This window comes from Triturus cristatus, chromosome 1_2 (genome assembly GCF_964204655.1).
Source record: "Triturus cristatus chromosome 1_2, aTriCri1.1, whole genome shotgun sequence".
NCBI lineage: Eukaryota > Metazoa > Chordata > Amphibia > Caudata > Salamandridae > Triturus > Triturus cristatus.
Window position 1 is genome coordinate 1,051,230,632 of NC_140580.1, and position 24,160 is coordinate 1,051,254,791.

The 24,160-nt window shown below is 49.3% G+C and overlaps 1 protein-coding gene across 7 annotated transcripts in view; it reads right to left on the reverse strand.

Moving 5' to 3' along the window:
• STRBP (spermatid perinuclear RNA binding protein) overlaps positions 1-24,160 on the reverse strand; it is a 605,440-nt gene that overhangs the window by 488,208 nt on the left and 93,072 nt on the right. For 6 of the 7 annotated variants that reach the window (XM_085612449.1, XM_085612470.1, XM_085612476.1 and 3 more), the window contains one exon: positions 1,558-1,714. In XM_085612449.1, coding sequence (XP_085468575.1) covers positions 1,558-1,560 — 3 coding nt within the window. In that variant the 5' untranslated portion in view covers positions 1,561-1,714. Of the gene's footprint in view, positions 1-1,557; positions 1,715-24,160 lie in introns of those variants that run through there. The other variant, XM_085612460.1, reaches the window with a different exon arrangement.

A 24,160-nucleotide genomic window follows, 5' to 3' on the forward strand; every position in this document is an offset into this window, starting at 1 on the left:
TGGGGCGGGACAGTGGGGGAAGGCAATTGTCCTGTTCACAGGAGACCCTGTGTTGGGCTTGGATCAGGTCCCAAGCAGGACATCAGTAAGTGTTTGGTTTGATGGGAGAAGCGATTCGGAAGAGGACACTCCCAGTTGAAACAAGTCTGTCAAGACAGTCTCGACTGCCACTGAGGGCACGTTAAGGTCCAGGACCTGAGCAGCTCTCCGCACCACTATAGCGAATGAAGCTTCATCAGCCGTAGCCACAGTAGTTGCAGAAAGCATGCCAGTATCTGGAGAAGTGTATAGTCCACTGGCTTCACCCACATACTCACACCAGTCCAAGAATTCATAAGGCTGGTATTCTTCAGGGTCTAGCGACCCTCCCATTCTTTCCCAAGTCCCAGCCCATAGGAATAGGGCCCAGGCTCCGGCCTGGCTCCAGTCGGCATACGGTGACACCCCTCTGGCTTCATGTCGAAATCGTAAATGTAAATGGGGATGGTGCCACCGGTGTGCGCTGACAGTGCCAGCCTCGGGACCGGCGCCGGGGAAGGTCAACATGGCATGACAGGTGCCAATCTGGATGCACCTGTGGATCCATAGGCCCCTCCAAAACCCCCAGAGTCCAAAGGCACGCCAGATGGAACGGGCCACTCAAACATGAGGAGCATGGCCTCATAAAACTGAGCGAGGTCGCTTCTGCTCCCAAAAATGCGCAGGCACTGCCTTAACCGTGGAGTCAGGCCACAAGTGATCCTATGTCGTCTCGTCGGTTGACAGACAAGGTGAAGTCAAAACATCCTTCAATGACTTCTTTGTGTGGGACCGAAACTTACCCAAATGGCTAAACGACTTGGAATGCAATGACTACCTCGGACTCCGGACATTCCTCTCGACCGGGACCTCAAGCATCGCACGTTGAGCCGCCAAGACCATGAGGGATCGCTCCCTCAAGGCCTTCAGATGCATGGTGCGGTAGTCGGTACAGGCCTTTTGGTCATGGTCTTGATCGAGGCACCAGAGGCAAACAAGGTGCAGGTCCGTTCACGGACGTCTGTCAGGGACAGGCGCAGCAGGGCTTAAAGCCAGCCTTCTTAGATGGCATTTCTGTCACATCAAGAGGTAAAACCTAAAACAAAAAAAAAAAAGACTTCGACAAAATGTTGAAAAAAGCTTAGTCAAAAAGTGACTAAGCGGTAGCTATTCCCGGATTTGCGCTGACTGGGGCGGAAAGAAAAAAACTGACATCAGCACACCCAGGTTATTACCTATATAGGCACAGTGAATGTCACTTCTGGTGCGGACGACACCAATGATGCCACCTACCTTCTCACAGCGGTACTGTTCATGAAAAAATTTCTGGATCCAGTCTGACTGCTGGGGATTATTCTAAGGTAAGGAATCTGCAGCTAGAAGTCTCTCACATAGGATTTTAAACGTAATTTAGGACATCAAACGTTTTAGAAGAGATCCACAATTCTTAATGTTAAAACATCTCTAGTAATAGGTTTAGTGATTGATAACATTGTACACAAAAGACCAATCTAGGCAGTAATACAGAACTTTACTAACCATGGTCTGATGGAAAGTTGCAGCTTCTTCTCTGATGTGTAACCGTCCACTTTAATTTCTGTTGTATGCAGATTAATTTAGTAGGACCTCCATTTAGGCTTGAGATTTCACTGGCTACAGGGTCACAAACCTGGGTTATCTCCTGGTTGTTGTGCACCTGCAAAATAGCCAAGAGGGAATACTCAGCAAAACGTGCAACCTATATCATGTCCCTTTAGGAACTCAAGAACATAACAGTTGAAGAAAACAGTGAATATTACTACGCCAAAAATGAATGTAGCTACATGTTGTTACGTTCTCTAAATTGTATCTTAAAATGGTTAAAAAAATAAATTAAAAAAAGCTTCACGTTATGGTAGACAAGAGTATTTTTTATAATTATGGGTTGTAAACAGATTGAATGTTATTTAGGTGATTCAGTAATGCTTCAGGTGATTTTATCCTTCTCTCCATTCATACCAGCCCCATCCCTGGTTATTCTCCCCACCCCCATCTGCCCCCGGTTCTACTCTTCCATTACCTACAGATAGAAGGGAAAAAAGCCATCTGACGCGGGCAGCGTTGGCTGCTTCGGTGCACTTTCTTTTTTTTAAACTGTGCTCTCCAACAACCAATTACCAAAGCCAATAGCTCACCCATAGGTGAGACCTATTGGCTTTGCCAATGCTTGTTTTGTTTGGACTGACTGCAACTACTACGACCTATTCTTGCCAAATCCTTAACAAACACATAAAATCAGCTTTGGCTGGGGGGCGCTAGAGGGCGCCAAACAAGATGGCCGCACACGAGTCAGGCTCTTGTAGTTCGGGCACTAATCCGCCTCTAATCCTTGCCATCCTGGCACTATAATTCAGCAACAGTGGCCATATCCGTGTAAGGGACGTCTGGCAGCGTGTTGGAGGCAAGAGCGAGCAGATTGCTCACCCTGGAGTGCTCTTTCCTGGGTGGCAGCCTTCCGGACCTGTATTGGACATCATGGCGGCTGGTCGGGTTGCCTGAGCCGGCCTAGGCGGAGCGGAGTGGTTGGATCATTGGTGCGGAGCCGCTGGCTGGGGTGCGGAGCATCTGAAGGTGTGCGGTGGCAGGCTGCCCCCCCTTATCCCCTGTTGCTGCTCGGGGGTGGCATCTGCCGGGCCTGGGCCTACCGCGAAGGTATCCTGCAGCCCACTCTGTGCGGAGGAGACTGACGGCTGCAGGGCGTCGGCCGCACGAAGTCCGGCGAGCGGATCCAGCTGCATGTGGCCCCGCGGTAAGAGCGCTGACTGACTGGTGCGACGCGCTTGTGGCCATGTGGGGCAGGCGAGTGCGGGCGGCGCGTGCTGGTGTGCGGCGCCCCGTCCCCGCTGCCAGTTATTGAGGCCGATGGGCGCTCATCACCGGGGATTGAAGCGGCCCTCGGCTTGGCGCCTACACCGCGATCGGGGCGGCTGCAGAGGGAGGGAGTGCGGGCTGCGGCCGACCGCTGCATAAAGGAGGAGGAACTGGCAAGTAGGCTGCGATGGAGGCCTGCTGATGGGCTCCCGCTGCTGCCAGGATTAACGGCCTAATTTCTTCGTCCCCTGACATTGGGATAATTCGGCGGCTTTGCCTTTTGCTGTGCCTCCAGGCCTGCATCCTGAGGGGTCAGAGCGGCGGCGACGGCCAGCAAGGACACTGAAGTGGAGGGCCCACGGCACGGCCTTCTGCCTGGGCCACGGCCTCTGGGTTGACTGTCTGCTCAGGATCGCGCCCACCCTCAGCCCAGCTATACACAAAGGTAACACAGGCCGGGTGAGAATACCCATCACGTGGAAAGGGAAAGTGAGGGCGAGTGCGGTGTGGTCTTGGAAGTGCGCAGAACTCCCTGCAGCGCCCTTGGAAGGGGGGGGAAATCGCCTGCATTGCGAGTTAAATTTGTGGCCCCACAACACTTCGCTGGACTGATACGTCCCCCTTCACCTTGCTCAGTCTCCATTCCTTCCAGAGGGCTACAATGGGGAAACCGGAGGGCAGGCAGGCGAAGCTCTCCTTCGGTACCAGTAAGACGTCTCGTTCCCAAACAGGTCCGGATGAGGACCCTAGTTAGAACCCGGCCCCGTCCACGGCGGAATTGAAGGACTTGCTTCTTGTCATGCAGGAGAGTCCAACGTCGATCGCATCTAAAATGGACTCCATGTTGGCCAGGATGGACGGGTTGAAGTGCAGGGTGGACAAGCACGAGGACTGCCTCGCTGAGGCAGAGAGGAGAATATCCGACCTGGAGGATACATCCAATGCCACCTCCGCCCGCGCCCTCGAAATGGACAAAGTGTTGAAAGTGATCGCCGCAAAAAACAAGGAGTTGGAATCGCGCTCAAGCTCCGCATTTTGGGCGTACCGGAATCCACAGACACAGGAAGGATGGAGGAGTATGTGGAGCGCTTGCTCATCGCACTTTTTGGAAGAGAGAAATTCTCGGAGGTATTTGTGGTGGAGAGGGCGCACCGGTCGCTGGCAAGCCGCTCTCAGCCCGGAGCTCCCTCACAACCCATAATAGCCAAAATGCTGAACTATCGGGATCGCGACACAGTCCTTCGACTGTCCAGGGAGAAAGGCCGTCTCACGCACGAGGGAGCAGAGATTTCCATATATCCGGACTTCACCATGGCTGTACAGGAGCAGAGGCGCAAGTTTCTCCAGGTCAAGAAGAAGCTACAGCAGCTTAACATCCCCTACGCCATGCTATTCCCGGCCCGCCTGAGGGTGGCTTCCCAAGGTAAGATGCATTTTTTTACTAACCCGCAGCATGCTCAGGACTTCATCAAGGCTCTGCCCAAAATGCCCGAGCACCGCCGGTCCCCAGTGCGGCAGGAGGTGAACGGGAGAGTCGCATCAGATATTGAATGAAGGGACTCACAGTAAAGGGATACTAGATAGTGCCCTGCAGATGGCCTTGTGTGGCACCGTTGACTATTGCACCCCGATTTAACGCTATTGAACAGACGTGATCAGGCCTATGAAATGAATCAACTTCGCTGCCAAAATGGACCTCATATACTATGCCCGAACACCCTCACACATGTGAGGAGCACATGGATGCCCTCTGGCCGCCGCCCATGAGGTGACCCCTTTTGTCTGAACTTGAAATAATATGGAAGTAATGTCATTTCATTGTCCCCTGTTTGGACCGGATTATGGGAGATTGCTAGGGGGGGGGGGGAGGGATGTCGCACAGCTGATTGGGGTTGCTGCTGTGGGAGGGGGAGGAAACGGGGTGGGGGTGTTATTGTTTGATTGTTTATATCACTGTCATGGCTCCACTTGTGACTACATTACCACACACAGTTACGCCCACAATGACCTATGATCGTATTATCTTTAATCTGAATGGCAGAGTCTGACCACAAGGCACTCCAGTTTAACTTTTTAACGTGGAATGTGAGAGGCTTGGTTAACCCCCCGAAAGCGCCGGCATATCCTTGCGTACTTGGATCGACACAATGTCCAATGTGCGATGCTGCAGGAAACTCATTTATCTCCTAATGTACCTCCCGCGTTTGCAACCCGATGGGCCAATCATAGAGGATTCTCGTGTTATTCCTCATTCGCACGGAGCACTTCCATCCTGGTGAAACGCACACTCCCGTACACCCCCATGGGATCTTATGCAGATCCTCAAGGCAGATTCAATATAATGTGGGGAAGGCTCGCAGCGCAATCCATCACTATGGTGTCATGCTATGGTCCTAATTCGGGTGACCCGGAGTTCTTCCGGGTGTTGTGGGGGAAAATACAAGATGTGGGCACCACACACTTATTATGGGGAGGCGATTTTAACGTGGTACTAAATCCTAGCTTGGACAGGTCGCACCCTCAACCACACCATTACACAACAGCGCAACTGGCCCTTAACAATTTGATCGTGCAGGGCAACCTAGTAGACCCATGGAGACTGCGCCACCCCCTGACCCGTCAAGGTTCTTGCTACTCCTCCGCTCACGCCTCCTGGTCGCGCATAGATTATTGGCTGCTAGACCGTGGTCTGGCAACGTGGGCATCGAATATAACTTATCTACCCCGCACATACTCGGATCACTCTCCAGTGCTGTTGTCTCTTACCCCGCCACAGGGAGGGTTCCCTTACCTATCATGGCGGCTCAATCCACTGTTGCTGCTGGACCAGGTGTTTAAGACCGAGTTGGAGCAAGCGATATCGGACTACTTCCTTCACAACACCGTCTCTGTCCCTCAATATTTTACACTATGGGAAGCTTTCAAAGCTACTATACGCGGGATTTGCATAGCCAAGAGTGGCGGGGTATTAAAAGATATTCGTAATACACTCCGCAAGACAGAACTAGCCATCAAACAAATTGAGTCAGAGATACAAACCACACCATCTCCGGCAGCACTGGCACGATTGCGTACGCTACTCACAGATTATCAAGAAACTGCTGAGCGGGAATGCAAATTCAGAGGGAAATATCACACAGCTCGTCAGTACGGAGAGGGCGAAAGACCGGGGTGGGCCCTGGCCTCCTCCATACGACCCCCACGCTTTACAGATACAGTCTTAGAAATAGAAGATGAGGACGGGCAGACGCATAGGGATTCCTTGGCCTTTCTTGCCGCGTTTAAGAGTTTCTACAAAAAATTATATGCTACCCACCGCCATGCCACAGTAGACTTTGAATCATTTTTTGAAGACACCGCCATAGCCTGGCTGGGAGATGGCCAACGTGAGTTCCTCCTCGCACACCACGAGGATGAGGAGATAATATCCGCTATTATGCAGTTACACTCTGGCAAAGCTGCGGGGCCAGATGGCCTACCAGCCGAGTTTTATAAGATGTATCGACACTTACTCATCCCCGTACTGAGGCACGTGTTCGAGGGGGCTCGAGAAACCGGGATCCAACCCCGTACAATGCGCGAGGCGCTCATTATTTCCTTACCCAAACCTGGTAAAGAACCCACGCATCTAGAGTCTAACAGGCCCCTTTCCCTTATAAATGTGGACGCTAAAATCCTGGCCAAACTAGTTGCAAATCGTATCAGCCCCCTTATGCCAGCACTGGTTCTTCCCGATCAATCTGGATTCATCCAACACAGGAGTACGGCTCATAACTTGCGCAGGCTGTTCGCGCTGCTGCAAGACATAGATCCCGCAGAAGATGCGGCTGCCATTTTCCTAGATGCCACCAAGGCATTTGACTCCCTGGAGTGGGATTACCTATCCTTTGTCCTAGTGCGAATGGGGTTCCCCCCCCTTTCCTGGCCTGGATTAATTTGTTATACACAGGACTCCGAGCCTCCGTGATGGTCAATGGCCTACGCTCTTCCTCCTTCCCATTGGCACGCGGCACCCGAGAGGGCTGTCCCCTTTCCCCCCTCCTATCCGCTTTGGCAGTTGAACCCCTTGCCGCGAAAATAAGACAACATTATCGCACACACGCTATCATCTACCCAAAGAGACAGATACTCATCTCATTATATGCTGATGACCTTACTCTATACCTGCGACACCCAAGCATTAGCCTAAATCCCATCTTACGCTTATTTCTTCTGTTTGGCCAACTGTCAGGGATCAACCTAAACTGGCCTAAGTCGCAGATCTTTCCCCTCACAGACTCCACCACGCGGTTTGTGCCAGATTATACCCTCACCTGGTGTGCCGACTCACTCAAGTATCTTGGGATCACTGTCTCTCGTAACCGGGAGGAGCTCAAAAGAGTAAACTATGGACGGGTGTTAGACTACGTCACTGATAAAGTTACGGGGTGGAATACGATGCCCCTATCCATGGCCGGTAGAGCAGCAATTATCAAGATGATCATTCTACCTAAGCTCCTTTACTTATTCTTCAATATCCCCTTTGCCCCTAGCCGTCACTTTTTCTCGGCTATTAAGTCCCAATGTATCCGACTTGTATGGGGTGGAAAACAGGCCCGGCTCAAATGGGAAACACTTACGTGACCCTTCTGGGCGGGCGGTTTCTCGGTACCAGATATTGAGTTATATTATAGCTGCGCCCAGGCACAATTCGCTGCCTACTTGATGAAAATCCCCCCCGTTCATGCCTCACTTGGCGATAGAAGGCGGATACATGACCCCCACACCCAGCACTGCTTAAATAAGCGCCCCCGGAGTTCCTCGACATCTTGCAGCCACCACCGTCCAGTGCACTGTCAGTGCATGGCGCGACCTAGCCAAGGATACCCAATACATTCTACTGTATTCTCCGCTCCTGCCCCTTACTGGACGTCAGGATCTCCCGTTTACACGGGAGGGTGGATGCTGTCGGCTCTTGAGAAAACTCTCCCTTCGCACCTGGGGACAATTGTATGCCAATGGAAAATTCTGTACTAGTGATGAGTTCTTTAAAGAAGGGAACCCCACCCCATTAGACCGCTTTTACTATACAAGACTACGGCAAAATGTGAAGGCGGTCACACCCGATTTCCCCCACGAACCACCTACGATGCCTGCGTTGCACGTCTTGTTACAACAAGACACCCCGCACACATGCTCTCACTCCTTTACCGCACTGTACAAACCAACAGAGAAAATGACCTACCTTCAGCCCTAACCAAAATGGGAAAACGAACTGGGTCACCCTATCACCGAAAAACAGTGGGCATACTGTTGCAAACTGACAGGGGAAATTTCTGCCAGCAGCAGGCTTAGAATTATACACCACAAATATCTCCATCGCTTATACTGTACGCCGGCACGGATGTAGGGGCTCGAAATTCGTGACAATGACCACTGTGCCCGATGCGGCAGGGAAGAGGCCGACTTCAGGCACCTGGCCTGGGAGTGCCCTTTAATACAACAGTTTTGGGTAGAAGTGCTTCCTGCGTTAGACCTTATGACAGGCCTACACATCCCTGCAGACCCCCTTACCGCCCTGCTAGGGTACACAGAACCCATAGCTGCCAAAATGCGCAAGTATACATCAATGGCGCTACTGCTTGCCAAAAGGAGAATTGCTTGCAAATGGGGCAGGAGTAGAGCGCCGAAATTTAAGGAGTGGATCCGAGACCTTACTTATTGTCCAGAGCAATCATACCTGTACGCAGATCTTCAACCCCCATCATCTCGCCCTAAAGATATATGGGGCCCTCTGCAGACATACTTACTAGAACATGCAGATGACACGGACATTACCACAGACACCTCTTGAAGAGGGTTAATATCCCCGGACGCACATACTTAGCTGGGCCGTGCATACTGCAGACTGAAAGGCACTGCCCACAACAATTCACTAATGCACGTTCAATAGGTCACAACACCCTATCAGACTAACTACACATTGGTGGGGTACGGTGAATCAGTGGAGCAGAGCACAATCTATGATTTTGTTGGTTGACTGTGTTTAGCACTCCGTGTGTACAACGCTAATTCTACCGATACAGATATAAGTTCCTCCCAACGCAGCCGGCCCGATGGGGTTGTAGGCGGCTTGCTGTGTACTCCCCTCACATTACGTTAACTGCACATCTGCACTGTCGCATAGCCGGCCCCGACGGGGTTGTAGGCCAGATGCTGAATTGTATACTTGTTGATGGAGTATAATAAACTATATAAAAAAATAATCAGCTTTGGCTCCACCCAAAGCACTATTTCTCTCTCATCGCATTCTATTGGCTGTTTAATACATTGTCCCATCTTCTATGGATTGCTAGAACTGTAATAGTAGAAGGAACATTTAACAGCTGAAAAGTACACCGAATCAGCACACATTAAATTTGTTCTCTCACAAAAGTAATATACGTATTTTATAGAGAAAGCAATCGTGTTTGTTATTTTTTTTATACTTACAGCAGAGTTTTATGTTTTAGTCAGGACTCAAAATGCAGGTCAGACCTACCAGATTTGCCAATGCTCATGTTATCAATGTGGATTGAGTCAATTGATTTGGTGGAAAGAAGCACCTGGGTGAGCACAAGCTGCCCTGGTTCAACTTTCTATGGTGAAATTTAATTATATTGGTTTCTCTTATGGAATAAAGACTCTTTCAAACACAAAGTTAACAAAATAACCCAATTGCTTGCACCCGCAGACGACCACCCCATTATATTAAACAAGCATTGGCATAGCCAATAGGTCTCATCTTTGGGACCTTATAAGTGTTTAGTTATCCAGCACAATATCCTTGGTGCAACAACATAAAGTGTTGCATGGCTAAACACTTATAAGGTCACAAATGTCAGACCTATTGGCTGTGCCAATGCTTGTTGCCTTTGAATAAGAATGGGTGCTTCCAACTGCATGACATGATTTAATGCGCTGTCTGTTTGTTTCGGCTATATTTTTTCATGTGGTATGTACTGATGCATCCCCCACTGGGAGTGACGTATAGACCGCTCATGAGAAAATTGTTTGTTTCCTCAGCATGGCTCTCTTCTCCTAAACCGGCATGTTATGCAAGTAACAAGGGAACCAGGGGAGCACTTTTTTGTGAATCCTTAAAGAGGCTGAAGCCTCAATCTTCGCAAAGAGGGTAGGGGTGGGAAATGCAACTCCTTTAAGTATCTGGGCTTCTAAATCTTGATTTGTCAGCTCAAGAAGGTTGCTCTTGCAGGCAATTTCCCCGCAGGGAGCATCAAAATGCAGAATCAAAGCCTGTTACACTCACTCAACGCGTGCTGAATGCATGCTGGCTACGGAAGCCCGGCTCCGGCGGGACTGCATAATCAAGACGGATGGGAAAGATACTTACTGTGCAGAGAAGCAGTTCACAGCATCCAGAGTACAACAAGAGCGCGCGCCTCGCACTGAAAGTTTACAAAAAAAAAAAAAAGGAATGCAGTATCCCGCGAGTGGCGCACGCGCGAGAAGGAGCACCAGGCCATAGGTTTTGAATTATCGCGCCCGTGTCTGGGCACGATAATTCAATACATATGGCGCCCGTGCGGGTAACCGCAAGCAATAGGCCACGCTTGTGCGTGTGTGCCCTATTGCTTGGGGTTACCCGCGTGTGGTGAGCTTTTGAAAGCCCCTTACAATAAGTCTCGCAGAGCAGCACGTGTGCGCTGCTAGGCGAGACCTAAAAATATGAGTATCTGAAAAGAAAATACTTTGATTGCAGGAAATATCATCAACAGAATGCATGCAGGTACGGCGAGGACTTGCTTTTGAAAGAAATTTGCCAAAAATAATGATAACTTGGAAAAAACTGATAAACTTTGAACAGAGTTTTGATAACGTATTGTGTAATTTTGAACACCTCATACAACATTATTGTAAGGGATCACACACTAAAATTTATATTTCATTAATACTAAGATAGATCACCTAAATAGAGATCAAATTATATGCACTCTGACAAGATTTTGCGGAGTTCATCCACTTATAAATTCTAACTTTTCAGCACTTGGTAAATTCCCACTATTATGAATTTGAAAGCACATAAGGATTAGTTACTTACCTGTAATCCTAGTTCTCATCCAGGGGTATACTCATCAAAGTCATAATCTATGAATAATCCCCGCCCATGTGCGGGATCCCGGAGCATATAGAAAATACATATATATACATATACATATATATATACACACATATGTGAAAACATATACATGCAGCCTAAAAATGTTCAAAACATGGCAATGCTGTAAATTACATATGTTTGCATAGTAGTGCCCCCTAACCCGTAAGGAAAGAAGGAAGCATCAGGCAAATTATAACACAGCGCTGCTTTATTGTCATAAAGCAACTTGTAATTGTAAGCATTCGCCAGTAGCAGAGTATCAAGAAACAAAGAAAACTGACACCTTGCCTTTAAGGCATTAGAGTAGGGGGACCGTGCCTTTAAGACCTGCATGAGACCCCCTGCTCCCATGATGCTCCCATGATGCATTACAGGTGGCAGTTGGGCCAGTTCTTTTTGGCGCACCTGAGTAGATCTGCATGCCATACATCACGTACTTAAAGAGAAACCATGCTCGTCCGGGGAGGTGGGTGGGTCGCTTATGACTTTGATGAGTATACCCCTGGATGAGAACTAGGATTACAGGTAAGTAACTAATCCTTCTCATCCAGGGGATACTCATCAATAGTCATAATCTATGAATAGAGTAGCAAGCCCATACCCAAAGTCTCGCGGACGAGCACAACAGCATTTAAAACATACAGTAACATTTAGCAGCACAGTTATGCAAACAGGATCCTCAGAGAAGCCTGCCCCACCTGGGCGTCGGCCTGCGCGTCTGAATCTAGGCAATAATGGCGCGTAAAGGTATGAACTGAGCGCCATGTGGCCGCTTTGCAGATTTCAGACATGGGAACGTTGCGAAGGAGTGCAACAGTAGAAGCCTTCCCTCGAGTAGAGTGTGCTCTAGGTTTACCCTGCAGAACCTTGTGGGACAGTTGGTAAGACAAGGCTATACATGAGACAATCCATCTAGAGATGGACCTCTTGGAGGCGGCCAGCCCGGTATTAGTGGGCCCATAGTTAACAAAGAGCCTATCTGACTTTCTAAGTGGAAGGGATCTTAGCCAGATAGAATTTCAAAACCCTCCGGAGGTCAAGAGAATGTAAGGCTCTCTCCGGTGGAGTGGATGGCTGAGGAAAAAAGGTGGGCAAAGTGATCACCTGATTAATGTGGAAATCCGAGACCACCTTGGGCAGGAAGCTCGGATGAGTACGGAGCACCACCCTATTAGCATGAAACACCGTGTAAGGTTCCTTGCAGCAGAGGGCCTGAATTTCACTGACCCTACGGGCCGAAGTGATGGCTACTAAGAAGGCAGCCTTCCAGGTCAGATGCTGCAAAGACGCCTTATGAATTGGTTCAAAAGTGGCCCCCATTAGCTTAGAGAGAACGATGTTAAGTTCCCAGGAAGGGGAAGGAGACCTCACTGGAGGGTAAACTTTCTTAAGCCCTTCTAAGAAATCCTTTACCACTGGCATCTGGAAGAATGAGGTCTGGGTAGGAGACTTCCTATAGGCTGTAATAGCAGCTAAGTGTACTCTGATAGAAGAGTACTTTAACCCAGACTTCGCCAAGTACAGTAAGTAGGGGAGAATAACCTGTTCTTGACCCCGCATCGGATCAAGGGTGTTATCTCTACACCAAACGCAGAATCTTTTCCACTTAAAGGCGTAAGACTTCCTAGTGGAGGGCCTCTTTGCCTCCCGGAGAATGTTCATACAGTCCGGAGGCAGATCTAAATGTCCGTATTGGATGAATTCAGGAGCCATGCCGTCAAGCTGAGGGAGGGAAGATTGGGATGAAACACCCTCCCCTTGTCCTTGGTCAGCAAGTTCGGTAGGCAAGGCAACCTCCTGTGTGGTACTTCCGACAGCTGGAGTAGATCCGGGTACCACCACTGACGGGGCCACTCCGGGGCTATTAGGATCATCCGAGTTCTGGCCCTGTAGAGTTTCTGTATCACAGCCGGGATGAGAGGGAGAGGAGGAAAAGCGTAAAGCAATGTCCTCGACCAGCTGATCAAAAGTGCGTTCCCCTCCGACCCCCGTTGAGGGAACCTGGAGGCAAGGATGGGGCATTTTTTGTTTGCCGCTTCTGCGAAAAGATCGATGTCCGGTACGCCCCACAACCAGAAGATCTCTTGAGCGACGTCTTCGTTGAGCACCCAGTCGTGCGCTTCGACGAAATCTCTGCTGAGGCCGTCTGCCTGCACGTTCAGGGTCCCTGGCAGGTGAACAGCGACGATCGCCAGGTTTCTCGCCAGAAGCCATCTTCAGATGGACTGGGCTTCCAGAGACAGGACCCGCGATCTGGTGCCTCCTTGTTTGTTCAGATAGAACATCGTTGTGGTGTTGTCTGTCTGAACCTGAACATAGTTGGTCTGCAGGGATGGATACAGGGACTTGAGAGCTAGGTGGACTGCTCGTAGCTCCAAGAAGTTGATGTGATAAGTCTGTTCGATAGCGGACCAGAGACCTTGTACTTGCAGCTGGCCCATATGAGCACCCCAGCCCTGCATTGAGGCATCTGTGACCACTGTCTGTGTCGGAGGCGCCTGATGGAAAGGGACGCCGTGAAGCAGATGGGAGCGCTTCATCCACCACCGGATGGAGTCTTTGGCGGCTTGATGAAGGGTGATGGGATCTTCCCAGCGGCCGGTCCTCTGATCCTCTAGGTCTTGTTGCAGAGGAAACATGTGCAGACGTGCATTGGGCACAATGTAAATGCACGAAGCCATCGACCGCAGGAGAGATGACACTTGTCTGGCTGTGGGAAACGCCGTGCTGAGAAGCATGCGGCCTTTCTGAAGCATGGAGGATAACCTCTCCTCCGAAGGACACACGCTTGCGGAGTCTAGAGAGGCGCCCAGGTAGTGGATCCGCTGAGTGGGATTGAGGACCGACTTCTTGTAGTTGACCTGGAGGCCCAGCGAGTGCAGAAGGTTGAGGCAAAACGAAAGATGACTCTGGAGTCGAGCAGGAGTGGAACTCTTCAAGAGCCAGTCGTCGAGATAGGGGTAGACGAATATCTTCCGCTTGCGGAGAAAAGCAGCTACCACCGCCATGCACTTTGAGAAAGTTTGTGGTGCGGATTTGAGGCCGAATGGCAGAACCCTGTATTGATAATGCCGGCGAGAGATCTGAAATCTGAGAAACTTTCGATGTTTCGCTGAGACAGGAATGTGGAAGTATGCATTCTGTAAGTCGATGGCACACATCCAGTCCCCCTGGTGGAGATGTGGGAAGATCTGGTGCAGTGCCAGCATTCTGAATTTCTCTCTTTTGACAAATCCGTTGAGTAGGCGGAGATCGAGGATGTGTCTGTACTCTCTGACCGCTCCTCGTTTCTGAACAAGAAAATACCGGGAGTACACTCCTAGATTTCTTTGCCTGGTTGGAACCTCCTCTATGGCGTTCTTGGAGAGGAGAGTGGCAACTTCGTCCTTTAAAAGTTGGTTTTGGATGGGAGGGAGTGGCTGCCTCCGTGGAGGTACCTGCGGAGGGGGAGATTTGAACCTCAGCAAGTAGCCATGCTCTACAATATTCAACACCCATCTGTTGTTTGTAATGGCTTTCCACTCTGTCAGGTGAACGGTGATACTTCCTCCCACCGGAGTGACGAACGAGAGCGGAGGAAGTAAGATTTCACTGTTTCGCGGGCTGTTTGGTAGAGGACTGTTGTTGCTTCGCATTTCCTCTTCCTCTGCCCCGACCCCTTTGCTGAAACTGGGACCTCTGTTGATTCTGGGAGGACCATTGGGGCGTTTGAACGCGCTGGTTAAAGGCACATTTGTCGCCCTGGCGAAAACGCTTTCGGAATTCTTTGCGTTTTTCCAGCCCCACAGCCTTCACGGTGTCCAACTCTGCCTTCATCTTGCTCATTTGGTCATCCGCACGAGCGCCAAATAATGATGATCCGTTAAAGGGCAGATTGAGAATTCTCTTTTGTGCGTCAGGCTTGAGGCCCGTTAGTCTCAGCCAGGCCGAACGCCGAGAGCAGACGCCATGTGAGTAGCCATGCGCGGCAAGGTCCGAGGCATCAGCCGCTGCGCTGATGATTTGATTGGCCACCAGTCCGCCTTCTTGTAGGATCTCTGTGAAGTCCCGCCTGTCTTCTCTAGGCAGCTTCTCCGCGAATCTGGCGAGGGAATCCCACAGGGAACGATCATACCGCCCCAGCAGAGCTGAAGCGCTAGCCACCTTCATGTGCGAGGCAGAAGTGTTGCACATTTTCCTGCCGTAGGAATCCATCAGCTTGCTGTTCTTCTCAGGGGGGACAGAAGAAGACACGGAGGTCGAGTGGGACTTCATAGCTGCTGCCACGATCACCGAGTCCGCTGGCGGGTCCGCCCTCAAGAACAAAGGATCCTCGGCTGGAGCCTTATACTTCTTCGCTATTCTTGACGGAACCGAGCCCGTCGTAGCCGGAGTGAGGAACGTGGCCATAGCTGGGTCCAACAATCCTGGCACCAAAGGGAGCAGAGGTCTGGGAGCCGACCGATGATGCAAAGTGTCAAAGATCACTGAAGTGGGTGCCTGAGGGATGTGCAGCGCGATGTTCAGTTTCTGCGCCCCTCTACCCAGGACGTCTGAGAAGGTAGCGATGTCATCCACCGGGGACACTCGCGATGGAGGTGTAGAGGAAAAAGTAGGAGAGTAGTCCCGGACTGAGGACCTTGTGGATGAAGTCCCAGTGGGCGACCTGGTGCGTCTCCTCTTGTGAGAGCGTTCGCTATGGTGAGCCCTAGACCTTGAGCTGCGCTTTGACGGAGATCTTGGACGTCTGTGCGCGGAGCGGCGGTCCCTGGAACGAGACCGACGGGGAGTAGGTGGCCTTGGATCCCTTGGAGGAGACTTACTCCTGCGCGGTGGAGAATACCTGCGGGAGTAGTCCGATCCAGGACTTCGACATGTGCCAGCGCCCACATCCCGCAACCAGCGAGGTGACAGTCCGAACCTCTCTGGAGACTTGGGTGAGGCTTCCGGAGATATTTGCACGATGTGCAGTCCCGGAGATGATGACTGCTCTCCTGAGATCGAGACCTCTTCGGGGAGCTCCAGCTGTACCCTTCGACGTCGAATTCCTCGACGTCGACGACGTCTGCGTCACCATCAGCAAGCGTGAGGTATGGCGTTCTGGCCTCGACGGCGGTCTCGACGCCGATCGCGGAGACCTCGACGTCGATATCCTCTTCTCCGGCACCTGACGTCGACTGGATGACCTTGACGTCGGCCTTGCACGCCGTCGACTGGGCGACTTCGACGGCGACCTCTCTCGACGTCGACTCTTAGACGTCGACCTCTCACGCCGTCGACTGGGCGACTTCGACCTCTCACGACGTCGAGTGGGCGACTTAGACGTCGACCTCTCACGACGTCGAATTGTGGATCTCGACGTCGACCTTCCTCTCGACGTCGACCTTCTATGTCGCCGAGTGGGGGTATCCCTCGACGGCGACCTGCCCACTCGCAGCGGAACGTACGTCGCATCTCTCGACGCCGACCCCCTCGAGGGTGGCGGAGAGTGTCTCGACGTCGACGGAAGCCTCAACGTCGACGGAGACAGTCCAGACCTCCCCGGACTAGCAGCCTTCGAGCCCGAAGGGCTGCGCCTCGACGCCGACTTACTTTTGCGCGGCGGAGAATCTCGATGGGGAGATGAATCCCTTGACGCCGAAGTTGTCTTCTGCCTTTTCTGCGGCCTCTTCGACGTCGACGACGAATCCCTAGGACTCTTGGTCTTTCTGGAGCCAGGAGAGCTGGTGTGTCGCCGTTTTTGCGATTGTGTAGCTGAAGAAGGTGGTCTTGATGAAGAAGGATCGCCTTCACGACGGCTTCTGCCCTTCTCCAGCTGTGCCTGTAGTCTAATGCGCTCTCTATCCCTCAGAGTGCGCTTGGAGAACTTCTGGCAGTGAGGACACCGGTCAGGATCGTGTTTAGATGGTAAACACGCAATACACACCGAGTGTGGATCTGCCAGTGCCATCTTGTTGCCACAAGAAGGGCATTTTCGAAATAAAGGAGGCATTCTGACTGGAAAAAATTCGAAATTTTACTGGAAACCAGCAGAATCAGCCCCCAGAAGCCAGAAAACGTCGAAAAATGCTTGAAAAAGCTGTAATTTCCAAAATTTCAGTCAAAAACTGAAGAGCTCAAGCTCCAGGATCCTCACAGAAGGAGCCGGAAAAAAGAACTGGCCCAACTGCCACCTGTAATGCATCATGGGAGCAGGGGGTCTCATGCAGGTCTTAAAGGCACGGTCCCCCTACTCTAATGCCTTAAAGGCAAGGTGTCAGTTTTCTTTGTTTCTTGATACTCTGCTGCAGCCTACTGGCGAATGCTTACAATTACAAGTTGCTTTATGACAATAAAGCAGTGCTGTGTTATAATTTGCCTGATGCTTCCTTCTTTCCTTACGGGTTAGGGGGCACTACTATGCAAACATATGTAATTTACAGCATTGCCATGTTTTGAACATTTTTAGGCTGCATGTATATGTTTTCACATATGTATATGTATATATATGTATTTTCTATATGCTCCGGGATCCCACACATGGGCGGGGATTATTCATAGATTATGACTATTGATGAGTATCCCCTGGATAAGAAGCATGGTTTTGCCAAAGATTAGATAATATCAAGTTAAAGAGGTCAGACTGTGCCCAGTGGCGTTGATCACATCATAACATTCTGCAAAATTAACTAAATGCATTGGTTGTAAATGTGTGGCCACTGCCAAAGTGGTATATTAAGAAGATTATTACTCAGAACAAATGCAAGAAACAGAGCCATGTCAAAATTAGAATCCTAAGCAATACAGGAGTTAAGTAACACAAGTAGCACAAGTTACTTAACATAGGTAATGCTCTTTCTGATGATATTCTATCTAATCTTTAGAATATCCCCTAGGGCCAGGAATCTGTGGTTAGATAACAGTATTCACCAGAAAGAGTGATAAGGTAATTAACTTGCTCTTCTGATGGATAATTTTAACCACAGATTCCTCACCTTTAGAATAGATTCCAAAGCATTCAACCTGGTGCAGAGGAATAGTTGGTTGCCTATGGGATACCGGGAGATCTTCTTTGGATCCTTAGAGTACTTCATACAAACACATATGCACAGGTTAAGTGGAACATGGGAGGTGATCGAACAGATAGGATCCCTATGAAACGGGAGTCAAACAGGGATGCATACTTGCCCCATCACTACTTAGCCTCTACATCAATGGGGCAGTTAAATGGGTATCTGAAATCAAACATGCGCAGCCAAAACAGCAGGAACATTGGTCCAGAGTTTAATGTTCGCGGACGAACAAAGGGTCTGCAGGTGAAACTAGACTGCTTTGCTGCTTTTTGCAAAAATAGAGGCCTAGAAATAAATCCATCCAGAACAAAATTTATGGGAATAAAGCCACACAGGTCCTTTAGAGGCAGAATGTTGATTGATGGTGACCCGACAGCCAACACAAAAAGGAGGGGACTAGAAAATAAACCTCCCCTTGTTCTCCAAATGCTACTCTAAAAAACTCCCCAAACGAGAAGGACTAAAAACAGATTCAGAGTTCTAAGCACCCCATTTGGGTATTCAGGATCAAAGAAGCTGGTCAGATGACTTTACAAAATCGGGCGGAAGAACCCACAGGAAAGCACATAGGGTTGTTAAAATTGCCCTCACTCACTAAATAGTGGCATGCTTCATCATAGGGCCGCTAACACACCCTGGCGCAGACCAAAGCTCAGGGTATAGCGCATTTATTTTGTTTAAGAAAAAGAAAATCATGAAAGGGATCCCAAATGCAGAGAAAGAAAGAATATTTTGAACCGTCCAAGTGGATTGCCCTAACGTTGTTTATTCTGTGCCACCACTGACCGGATTAAAAGAAGTATGGGTATACTGGAAAGATTATATCTCCATTACCTCCACTGCCAGTATCAACATGTTTCAGCCTCTACAAATCGCCCCACAGGTCAAAGGCCTTCTTCAGGATACAGATCCCTATGTTATTCCCGTTCCCTCCTGATAGGTCATACCTAATGGCAGGGATGATTGGTGCTGGCAATACTTGCCTACTTGAAGACACACTCGAAACATACTCCTACGGAAACAAAACAAAAAATTCTAAATAAAAAATAACCCATGTTTAAGGAGTCTTGTACAATCCTGTTGTTAGGTACGCATCCCTTTATTGCACTTAACAAATCCATAATCTTGTAGTGCCCTTGTGAAATTCAAACCTTCATAAAGCACCCCTCACCAAGTGAAGGTGTAATACAACCTCTTAGTGCTCTTAAAAACGCAAGCACAATTGCTTGTTTAGAAAAAGACATCCATCTTATCCGAGTTTCACTGTTGTCGCTCTCAACACGGGGTAAGAGTGGGAATGTCCTCCTGTAGTCACACTCTTTTGGTAAAACAACATGATACAGAGAAAGAGACATATATCAAGGGACAACACTTGTCTAAGCACTGTCCCCTTTACTCTGTGTGGAAAGCTGCTTTGTTTTAATGCGTTCCTTTTTAACTAAAAAATTAATTTGCCAAAGATGGTTTTCAATTCCAATTTTCTCACTCCCATAATTACAATTTAGCACCTCCTCATCATTCTCTATTGTCATTAAAGTCTGCCAAATGTCCTAGCAATATTCTTATTCCCAACCTTATTCAGACTAACACGTCCTCCTATTCGTTACCTCATATCGAGCAAAGCCTCACCCGTTGTAGTTGGGCCCTGTGATCTTGTTAGATCTAGATCGCCTACATTTGGACTTTGAAGCCCCCCAGCCCTGGTCCCCGCTTACTTCTTCAAGGAGCGACGTCGCCGTCCACGCCTTCGGCCCTCCGACGGTGTTGGTTACCACCCGGCGTCTCCATTTAAACTATTCCTATTCCGTAGTTAGGAGTCATGTGACTTCATGTGTTGGTTCCATTCTAACGTTAGAGCAGAACCCCTCTATTCATTGTAGAAATTACGGCGGCCATATTGAAGCACTGGGAGATCAACTATATTCGGTACTGTTAAAGCCGTCATATCTTTTTAATTAAACACTCCTCTCAGTATTTATCTTTTACCTTTGTAAAAATATTGTTTCATGCTAGGCTCCCGTCTAGTGCTTCATTTGCGAGGCTTTTGGAGCCGTAAATCGGCTTCTTATGTATTCCTATTTCGGTCTATTTTTTTCATTATTGTTATGGTTGGGCACATATTCTCTTCTTGGACCATATGGAAGGCAGCCATACTGGGATATTCAAAAAACGAAACTAGTCTATAGTGCTGGGGCTTTAGGATCCTTATGTCATTACACTGGCGTCTTTCTTATGTCTCACTCCCCTACTGGTGCCAGATTATTAGTTTCTCGCTGTGTCTTCAAAAGATGTTTTTCAAATTAACGGGTGCTATTTAGATGGTACCACGGGATGGCATTATTAAGACCCCTTTCACTACTGTTGATTCCATCTACCCATCTCTGCTCTCGTTGGAAAAGGAAGGTAGTAATATCTGTGATCGCTTTTGGGAGGAAAGGCTTATTAATAATCACTACTCATCTCATATCCTTTTCTGTACAGATAGAACAGGTGGCACACTTTGATTATTTGGTCATAAGATTGACAGACGCTCTGCACTGGGGGATGCAAATAGGGAAGAGTAAAATAGCACTCAACCAGACAGCACTCCTAATTAGAAGAAAACATAAGGCAACTAACTGCAGGAGGTGGGGGGGAGGGGGTGGATCACCGGTGCTAAAAATCTGTAAAGCTACGGCGGCAGCTCTTTACGGGGCAGAAATATGGGGGTACGCTGATGCAACTTCTCTTACACTGGAAGAGAACAAATGTGTTGGAGGTCTCCTCAACTTACCACGGAGCACTCACCTTGTTCCTCCGAGACTAGATTTAGCACTTAATTACATCCATATGGTGTCCCTTCTAAAGCCATTGATATATTGGGTGCGGTTTTAGGTAACCCCGGAGTTAACTCTGTATAGGGAGTCACTAAGGGATTTAACCTCCTGTGACAGATACGTTTGCACCCCGTGGCTGAATTGTTAAGAAGCAGTGTGAATGGCTGAAATGGGAGAACTGCGGACTACCCCTCCAGAACTCACTAACGGTGTGAAACAAAACCTTAAACAAGCATTTGCAATGCAATAGGTCAGCAGGGGGTGGGGTTGGCCATCAAAATTGCCAGGGCTGCTTTGGGTTCCCAGTTCGGCCGTGGATTGCTGGAAAGACAAACTGCTCATTACTCAAAACTCTTCAGTGGGGCTGTAAGAAATGCGCATAGAAACGATCCCCATGCTTAATCCAGTCACTTCGTTATCTGAAGAAGAGGACAGCATACAAAATTAAAGGCTGCTGCTTTATACACAAGTGTGTAAACAACAGTGCCCTTGAACATTTGGAACAATTTATTCAGAAATTGCACAACATTGGAGCTCTTAATCTTCAGGTACTGGTCTACTTTCCACCATTGCTTAGTTTTAGCCAGTGGTTGCAGGGGGTCACAGCCACTCATATTTGGGGACCCACATATATTTTTCCTCATCAGACTATCATCCACAGCAAGAGCGAGAAAAACAGAGAATGGGAAAGGGCAAGGACGGAAAAACAGGGAGAAAGCAAGGATGGCAAAGGACCTCAAAAAATGAGCTAAAGACAGAGTCTAGGAGTGGATTCAAGAGGCGTGCACTGGAATCTGGACTACAGAGCCTTGGGATTCAGCCCCCTGGCTCCTGACCTTCAAGGGCATCTGAGCAAAACCTTAGGCAACAGTACTAATTATTTTACAAACTAAGCACTGGTTACTACTTGTATATTTGGTTGTAAGTATGTTTGTAAGGATGTTGGGTCAGTTCTAGCAACGACCCTGCTGATGGGTCGGAGATCGAGGGTCCGCGAGCGCACTGTGCAGAACTGGTTTAGGCAAATAGCATCTCTCGCACGTGCTCTCTCTTTCTCTCCTTACCCTGTCCCAGTCTTTCTCTCTACTGCTACTCTCCCGCGCTTTCCTCGGGCGACGCCCACTCCCGGCCTTCACAGCAGACTTTAATTAGCTTCCTCCCACACCTAATGAATCCTACGCCTTGACAGGACTCATCCACTGGTTGTCATGTGGCAAAGCCAGTGTGTGTGGACTCGGTGCATGGCAGGGCAGCTCCTGAGCAGATGGCACTGAAGGGCCGGGTGCCAACCACTGAGCCATCCTGGCGGTTGAAGGAATTCGAGGAACGTTCGACTGGCGCGTGCCAACCTCTCCGCACACAGCACTGAAGTGGGACTCGCAGCGCCGGCAGAATACCTCATCCCGCCGTGAAGCCACCGAACCCCCCCTCCCCTCTTTCAGTGGTACACTGGGCCCAGCACGCAGATGTGCCAGTGAACACCAACACTGCCCTGTAACACGTCCCCTCTTTCCCAATGCTGCAAGCCATCTACTGGTTCCCCGATTCACCTCAGGTCTGTTGCGCAGCAGCTATTCCAGCGCGGATATCAACACTGCTCTTTTTATTCACCTCAATTCTTCTGCGCAGCGTCATGACACTCAAGTGCTCTGCCACTGCTCCTCACTACTGCGCTGCATCTCTCTGCTATTCCCTTACCCATCCCTCCGCCAGTGCTTCTAAGCCCTATTACTCAGCACCTATTTGATATCCCAGGGTTCGTACCCATCTAATATGCTAGTACCCTTCAGTCCTGCCTGCAACACTTCAGCCATTTCAGTACCGGGATCAATGGATGCCTCTACTCCCCTATCAGACCTCAGTCCTAACGTCCTGCGCGCCTTACTCCTGTACTGAGGCCATAAACACAGCCACGCGACAACAATCAACCCCACCTACGTTCCTTTATCAGAACCCACGCGCAGCTCTCCCAGTGCACCTCGCGCTGTTGGAAGATCTATGAACAGGTGTGCCATCAATTCCACTGTCAAGGATTACGCAATCGTATTCACCCCAAGCCTGCCTGTTCCATCGATGGGGTTAAACATCGAAGCATGAAGGGGGTTAACGGGAGGGGGTCCAGCCAGCATCCCACGCCTGCTCCGCCCACCCGCACTCAGCGAAATCACAGAGCAGCGATATTATCAGCAGCAAATTCCTCCCGGAGGGAAAGAGGGGAGGGAGAGAGACGACGAGAGGAGTGGGAGGAAAGGAGAACAAGGAAAAAGTCACCAGGCAGCCGCGGTTGACGTAGACTTTTTCTGCCGTCTCAGTTGGACGACCTGCTTTCCTTCTGATCTTTATGGGGCCATGTGTTTGGCCCCATAAAGATAAAAAACCTTTTACTACAGAAGGAAAGCAGGCGAGGCCGTCCAAGTGAGACGGCTCAAAAAGCCGAGCAAATACGTCATGCACAGCTGTTCCAATGGCTGGCCACCGTTTACCATAAACGGTGACGCCAGCCAATGGAACAGAGGGGCGGGGCTTAAAACCTCTTACAGAAAATACGTTAACATTAAATCTCGCCAGCGAGACTGCGCGTGCACGCAGCCTACGCCAGGCGAGACCTATAAAGTATACTAGGAAAATGTTATGCTTCTAATCTGGTCAGAGCACAAACAGGAGAGCCCCACAGGGAAGTTCTCGAGTCACAGATGTTCACGGAATTTTGAAATTTGTATGGATACAATCTATCCCCCTGTGGCCAAACGCCTGAATGTGCAAGACCTTTAAAATAGCATACTTCCAGATGGGACGAAACCGGTACATCACCGACACACTATCCCTTCTGTCCACAGATAAAAGAAACGGAAGAATTTGTTTTTCTTATTTTGCCCTAGATACACTCTGCTACGCAAGAAATGGATGCTTGCAGAATGCAAGCTAGAGGGTGTAAGGCGCTAAGAATTTTAAAAAAGTGCCTTGAAGGAAAGTTTAGTCTTTGCAGTGGCACGCTTTCTACAGAGGGCTTGGGCTACCAGATTGAAAAGGTTGTCTTCAGATGATTTGCAACTACCTATGATTTGAGAAGGTATTAAGCCTATAATGGTATACATTAAATCCTACTGCCACCTGGGGGGCACATGGATTGTAGTGGCCTATTAAAGCCCATGTACTCACCAATTGCAAAGCAGCTGAGAATGGTGTATATTCCTTAGTGGCTACTTTGTCTTTATATTTGATATTTATTATGTTACTGATGTCTTGTCTGTATTTTATTTGGTTTTAATTAATTGTGAACATTTAATACTGTCACAAGGCCGAAG